The sequence below is a fragment of the Carassius gibelio genome, chromosome B3, assembly GCF_023724105.1.
Source record: "Carassius gibelio isolate Cgi1373 ecotype wild population from Czech Republic chromosome B3, carGib1.2-hapl.c, whole genome shotgun sequence".
Classification (NCBI taxonomy): Eukaryota; Metazoa; Chordata; class Actinopteri; order Cypriniformes; family Cyprinidae; genus Carassius; species Carassius gibelio.
The window spans coordinates 36,427,757-36,434,454 of NC_068398.1; the positions used below are offsets into that span (position 1 = coordinate 36,427,757).

At 39.4% G+C, this 6,698-nt stretch overlaps 1 protein-coding gene across 2 annotated transcripts; it reads right to left on the bottom strand.

Annotated features, from left to right (window-relative positions):
- Positions 1-3,678: 3,678 nt before the first annotated feature.
- LOC127953440 (uncharacterized) lies at positions 3,679-5,768 on the bottom strand. 2 transcript variants are annotated; one of them, XM_052552691.1, is made up of 2 exons: positions 5,381-5,758; positions 3,679-5,302 (listed from the first exon to the last, which is right to left on the bottom strand). In XM_052552691.1, exons 1-2 carry the CDS (start codon positions 5,564-5,566, stop codon positions 4,916-4,918), a joined length of 573 nt encoding a protein of 190 aa, XP_052408651.1. In that variant the 5' UTR covers positions 5,567-5,758; the 3' UTR covers positions 3,679-4,915. The 2 variants fall into 2 exon arrangements, with proteins under 2 accessions (XP_052408651.1, XP_052408650.1); XM_052552690.1 differs by having other exon boundaries at positions 3,685-5,597; positions 5,660-5,768.
- Positions 5,769-6,698: the final 930 nt, after the last annotated feature.

Genomic DNA, 6,698 nt, shown 5'->3' on the forward strand with positions numbered 1-6,698 from the left:
CTTTGATGGCCTAATGGTGTGTGCATTCCAAATCTGTGCAGTGTCATCCAGCTCATCCTGTAAAACAAGAAAAATAAAATTGGGCAAAACTTAGAAGTGGAGTACTCAAAACTAAATTCTAAGTGTTTTATTGTTTCAAACATCCAGACATTTGTGAATGTGAATTTTGTGCCCCACCCACAAAACAAACCATTTGGAACAATGGGGTAATGACAACATTTTGGACACACCTTCTCATTCAAAGAGTTTCATTATTTTCATGACTATGAAAATTGTAGATTCACACTGAAGGCATCAAAACTATGAATTAAAACGTGGAATTATATACATAACAAAAAGTGTGAAACAACTGAAAATATGTCATATTCTAGGTTCTTCAAAGTAGCCACCTTTTGCTTTGATTACTGCTTTGCACACTCTTGGCATTCTCTTGATGAGCTTCCAGCTCACCCCTAAACCAGTTGTTGCTATTGTTGTTTGTTTAGAATATATATATATATATATATATATATATATATATTTTTTTTTTTTTTTTTTTTTTTTAAATCAACCCTTTAACGCGTAAATTACAAATATTTTAACTGACCCCTTGTTTCCATGGCAACGCGTCATGATTGTCACGTGACACGCCGCAGCCACTAACAGATGTATCTGTATTCGTTTTTAGTTTTTCATTTTTTATTAAAATATATACGCATTTACCATGTCAACTATCTGATATTCCGATTCTTCGTTTAAAAACCTTTATAAGTTATCTTGATCTATAACAAGATGAGTGCTGCAGTTCAGAGTCCTGTCAGCCGGATTTAACGTACAGCACTTGAATTCCCCAGTTTCTCCCGAAATACATGAAAGTAAGTGGCTGTTGAACTGGACAAAGAATAGAGTAAACTTTTTTTGTTCTGCTATGTCTGTCTGATATATGAATAAAACACGTCTGCAAATTACTTTTGATTAGATAGTTTTTGCTCCTTCCATAGACATCAGTGTGTATTTTACAAACTACCAATGTATTTTTTTACTAGTGGTTATGTATATTTAAATGTATGGAACCTAAAATAAACATTATGTGGTTGAAAACACTGCATATTAATTGTGATATATGACAAGCGCTGAGTGCGTCCGTCTCTGGCTCAGTGCCAGCCAACGCGCGGAAGCTGTTTGAATCTGGCAGTTCTGTGACGTCACTGAACATTCTAAATCATACTCTCAGGGGCACAAAAATAAGAATCCAATATATGGTGCAATAATGCTAAAAATGTTAAAATGTAATTTACATTTTAAATTATTTTTGTTAAAATATATCTGCCGACATTTGGACTGCCAACCAATCAGCAAACAGCAGCTGACTGTTCAATTCAATTCAAGTTTATTTGTATAGCGCTTTTTACAAAATAAATCGTTACAAAGCAACTTTGCAGAAAATTATGTTTCTACAATATTTAGTAGTAGCTAGTAGTTTGTGCACATTTGACAGGATTTTAGAAAAAATAAAAATAATAATAATAATACAAGACGTAGTCAGCTAGACGATGAACTATCAATATTATTAATTAAGTTATTATATGATTCAGTCACACATTTAGCCATAATTGTTAGTTCTGTTTGTTGATTCAAGGTTAGCATCATCTGAGGTCCTCTGAGGGTCAGCATCATCTCTTCTCAGGTGTTCTGGATCCAGACTGGAGCTTGTGTAAATCCTAGTTACCACGGGATGTAAATCCCGTGGCGAAACATAGAAACAAAATACAGACATCATTAGCATAGCTGCTGATCCAACAAAGTAAAATTAGTTTAACCCAAGCTAATGAATAAAAATGCACCTTTGAACAGATGCAACTACACTCACAATTAAAAAGATACATTATTCGAATGCTTGGCGAAAGAGATGTGTTTTTAATCTAGATTTAAACAGAGAGAGTGTGTCTGAACCCCGAACATTATCAGGAAGGCTATTCCAGAGTTTGGGAGCCAAATGTGAGAAAGCTCTACCTCCTTTAGTGGACTTTGCTATCCTAGGAACGACCAAAAGTCCAGCGTTTTGTGACCTTAGGGTGCGTGATGGGTTGTAACGTGGTAGAAGGCTAGTTAGGTACGCAGGAGCTAAACCATTTAGGGCCTTATAGGTAAGTAATGATAATTTGTAACTGATACGGAACTTAATAGGTAGCCAGTGCAGAGACTGTAAAATTGGGGTAATATGATCATATTTTCTTGACCTCGTAAGGACTCTAGCTGCTGCATTTTGGACTACCTGTAGCTTGTTTATTGAAGAAGCAGGACAACCACCTAGAAGTGCATTACAATAGTCCAGTCTAGAGGTCATGAATGCATGAACTAGCTTTTCTGCATCAGAAACAGATAACATGTTTCGTAGCTTGGCAATGTTTCTAAGATGGAAGAATGCAGTTTTTGTAACATTGGAAATATGATTTTCAAAAGACAAATTGCTGTCTAATATAACACCCAGATTTCTGACTGTAGAGGAAGTAACAGTACATCCGTCTAGTTGCAGATTGTAATCTACAAGATTCTGTGTAGTGTTTTTTGGTCCAATAATTAGTATCTCTGTCTTATCCGAATTTAATTGGAGAAAATTGTGTGTCATCCAATCTTTTACATTTTTAACACACTCTGTTAGCTTAGATAATTGGGAAGTTTCATCTGGTCTCGTTGAGATATATAGCTGAGTATCATCAGCATAACAGTGGAAGCTAATTCCGTATTTTCTAATAATATTACCAAGGGGCAACATGTATATTGAAAATAGAAGGGGACCTAGGACGGATCCTTGTGGCACTCCATATTTTACTGATGATAAATGAGATGACTCCCCATTTAAGTAAACAAAATGGTAGCGATCGGACAGGTAGGATCTAAACCATCTAAGAGCCTGCCCTTGAATACCTGTATAGTTTTGTAATCTATCTATGAGTATGTCATGATCTATGGTGTCGAACGCAGCACTAAGATCAAGTAAGACTAGAAATGAGATGCAGCCTTGGTCTGACGCAAGGAGCAGGTCATTTGTAATTTTAACAAGTGCAGTTTCTGTGCTATGGTGGGGCCTAAAACCTGACTGAAATTCTTCATACAGATCATTTTTATGCAGGAAGGTGCTCAATTGAGCAGACACAACTTTCTCTAAAATTTTAGACATAAATGGAAGATTTGAAATAGGCCTATAATTTGCCAGTACACTAGGATCTAGTTTTGGTTTCTTAATAAGAGGCTTGATAACCGCCAGCTTGAATGGTTTTGGGACGTGTCCTAAAGTTAACGACGAGTTTATGATATTGAGAAGCGGTTCTTCGGCTACAGGTAACAGCTCTTTCAGTAATTTAGAGGGTACAGGATCTAATAAACATGTTGTTGGTTTAGATACAGTGATAAGTTTATTTAGCTCTTCCTGTCCTATGGTTGTAAAGCACTGCAGTTTATCTTTGGGTGCGATGGATGAAACTTAAGTGTTAGACGCTGTAGAATCTACATTCGCTATTTTATTTCTTATGTTATCTATTTTATCAGTGAAGAAATTCATAAAGTCATTACTATTTAACGTTGGTGGAATATTTGAATCAGGTGGCATCTGGTAATTTGTTAACTTAGCCACTGTGCTAAATAAAAACCTAGGATTGTTTTGGTTATTTTCAATGAGTTTGTGTACATGCTCTGCCCTAGCAGTTTTTAGAGCCTGTCTATAGCTGGACATACTGTTTTTCCATGCAATTCTAAAAACTTCTAAGTTAGTTTTTCTCCATTTGCGTTCAAGACTACGAGTTAATTTCTTGAGAGAGTGAGTATTACTGTTATACCATGGTACAGTAAGTTTTTCTCTAACTTTTTTCAATTTGATTGGGGCAACAGCTTCTAATGTATTAGAGAAAATAGTGCCCATGTTGTCAGTAATTTCGTCTAATTCGTGTGTATTTTTGGGTACAATTAGCAGTTGAGATAGATCAGGCAGGTTATTTGCGAATCTTTCTTTGGTGGCTGGAACAATAGTTCTGCCCAGACGGTAACGCTGCGACATATAGTTAATATCAGTTATACGCAGCATGCATGATACAAGGAAATGGTCTGTAATATCATCACTTTGAGGTACAATATCTATAGCAGTAAGATCGATTCCATGCGATATAATTAAATCTAGTGTATGATTAAAACGATGAGTGGGCCCGGTGACATTTTGCTTGACTCCAAAGGAGTTTATTAGGTCAGTAAACGCAAGTCCTAATGTATCATTTGCATTATCAACGTGAATATTAAAATCTCCCATGATTAGCGCCTAATCAACTGTAACTAGAAGGTCTGAGAGGAAATCTGCAAATTCTTTTAGGAATTCTGTATACGGCCCTGGTGGTCTATACACAGTAGCCAGAGCAAGAGATACATTAGATTTCTTTTGCATGTCTGACAGAGTAACATTTAGCAGAAGCATTTCAAAAGAGTTAAACCTGTATCCTGTTTTCTGGGTAACATTGAGAATATCACTATATATTGTTGCAACACCCCCGCCACGACCAGTCTGACGGGGCTCATGCTTATAACAGTAGTTTGGTGGAGTAGACTCATTTAGACCAAAATAATCATTTGGTTTTAGCCAGGTTTCAGTCAAGCAGAGTAAATCAAAACTATTATCAGTGATCATTTCATTTACAATAACTGCTTTTGGTGCGAGTGATCTAATATTTATGAGCCCAAACTTTAAAAATTGTTTTTGTTCATTTACTTTACATTTTTCTGGTTTAATTACGATAAGATTTTTTCTAGATCCTACATTATATTTATATTTTGACCTCACTATTCGGGGAACAGACACAGTCTTAATAGGTTTTACAGCGCAAGTACCTTTAGCATTTAAGCGGTTAGAACAAAACTCATCATAATGGTTATTTGAGAATTGTCTTACTAGTCACATGGAGCGAAGTGTCCTGGAGATGTTGTCAGAGAGAAGCTCCGCTCCAATTCTGCTGGGGTGTAATCCATCAGCGCGAAACAGTCTAGGACGCTCCCAGAAAAGATTCCAGTTATTAACAAATAGCAGTTTCTGTTCTTTACACCATGACAACAACCATTCATTTAAAGCAAAAAGTCTACTGAACCTTTCGTGTCCTCGGCGATACGTGGGCAGTGGTCCTGACACGACGATCGTTGCCGCGGGCGTCGTGCTGCGAACCGTCTCGATCAGGCTCCTGAAGTCCCTCTTCAGCGTCTCCGTCTGCCGCAGCGTGGTGTCGTTAACCCCGGCGTGAAGCACGACCGCTCTGGGGCTCTCGCCGTCCTTCAGGATCGCGGGTATCTGCGCAGAAACATCGAGAACACGAGCACCAGGCAAACAATGAGTGTGCACTTTACCTTCGGCTAACGTAGCACTTACGTGTCGGACGATGGAGTCTCCGATGATCACAGCGTCGCGTCCTGTCTCGCGGAGGGGAGCGAAGCGGTTCTGGATGGAGATCTCGAAGGCAGGAGGGGGAGAAGTCGTCGCCCGGGACCCAGCTCGCGTCCTCCGCTGTGGATGCACCCAGGGTCCGTGGTGTCCCGGCGTCGCAGTGAAGGACATCTGGGAAGATCGCGTCCTGGGTGCACCGGGCCTGCGCAGAGAAACACACGGAGTAGACGTGGTGGGACTGTTAACAGCACGCTGTATACTTACCCCGGACTTGTGAGCGTCAGCCCGGGATGATTCCAGCGCGGCTCTCCGCTCTCTCAGCTGGGCCTGCCTATGTTCCAGGTCGCGAACCTGCTTCCCCACGGCCTCGAGCTCAAGCTGCACAGAGTGGAGACATTCATCCGCCATTAAAGCAAGTAACAGTGAGTACAGCAGTGGTAATGTGTGAGAATAGAGTATTAGCAATGTAAGCGCAGTTAGCAGCAACCACGCTTGCTGATGCTAACTGGCTAAAAGCTAATAGCGGACCCGGGAGATCAAAATAAAACTAGTGATAGCGAGGCGCTCTGATTGTTTTTGTTGTAGAATACAATAGAGGATATATTCACGCGTTATATAAACGGAAACAATGATGTATAAAATAGATTTTTAGGTTAAAAATAGTCAATGAAAAGAATATAGTGACGGAGCTCAAACGCAGTACAACCGTCAACTGTGACCCCAGCAGTCTATGATATAAACAGATAATTTTAGATTGCACATTGCTAGCTAGCAATATGTCGCAGAGCTCCTTTCTTAATTTTTTTTAGCAAAAAACCTTGGCTTGATGGACAGCCGGACACAAGGCTTTAACGTTATCCCTGATAAGGATGTTTCTCGCTCCCCAGGCCCAACATCAACAGACAGTGTTGTCAGATTGGAAATGTCCAAGTATCGTACCAGAAATTCAAAATTATCGTATTTGGAAGAAAATTATTACATTTAACAATTAACTACATGTTGACACGACCTGCAAATTACCGCTAGGAGTATGGTTGGACGGAAGCAGTGCAACAAAAATACTATCCCATAATTTTGCACAGTAATCTGACAATAAATGTGGCACACCCAGATTTTCATATGTACACCCAAAATCTCTTTTCTGGCTACGCTACTGCCCTAAACCATCTCGATTGGGTTCAGGTCCCGTGACTGTGGAGGCCAGGTCATCTGGCGCAGCACCCCTTCACTCTCCTTCTTGGTCAAATAGCCCTTACACAGCCTGGAGGTGTGTTTGGGGTCATTGTCCTGTTGAAAAATAAAT

Bases quoted from the DNA above. Each gene is read 5' to 3' on its own strand.
- LOC127953440 (XM_052552690.1), bottom strand. From the start codon at position 5,566: ATGTCCTTCACTGCGACGCCGGGACACCACGGACCCTGGGTGCATCCA.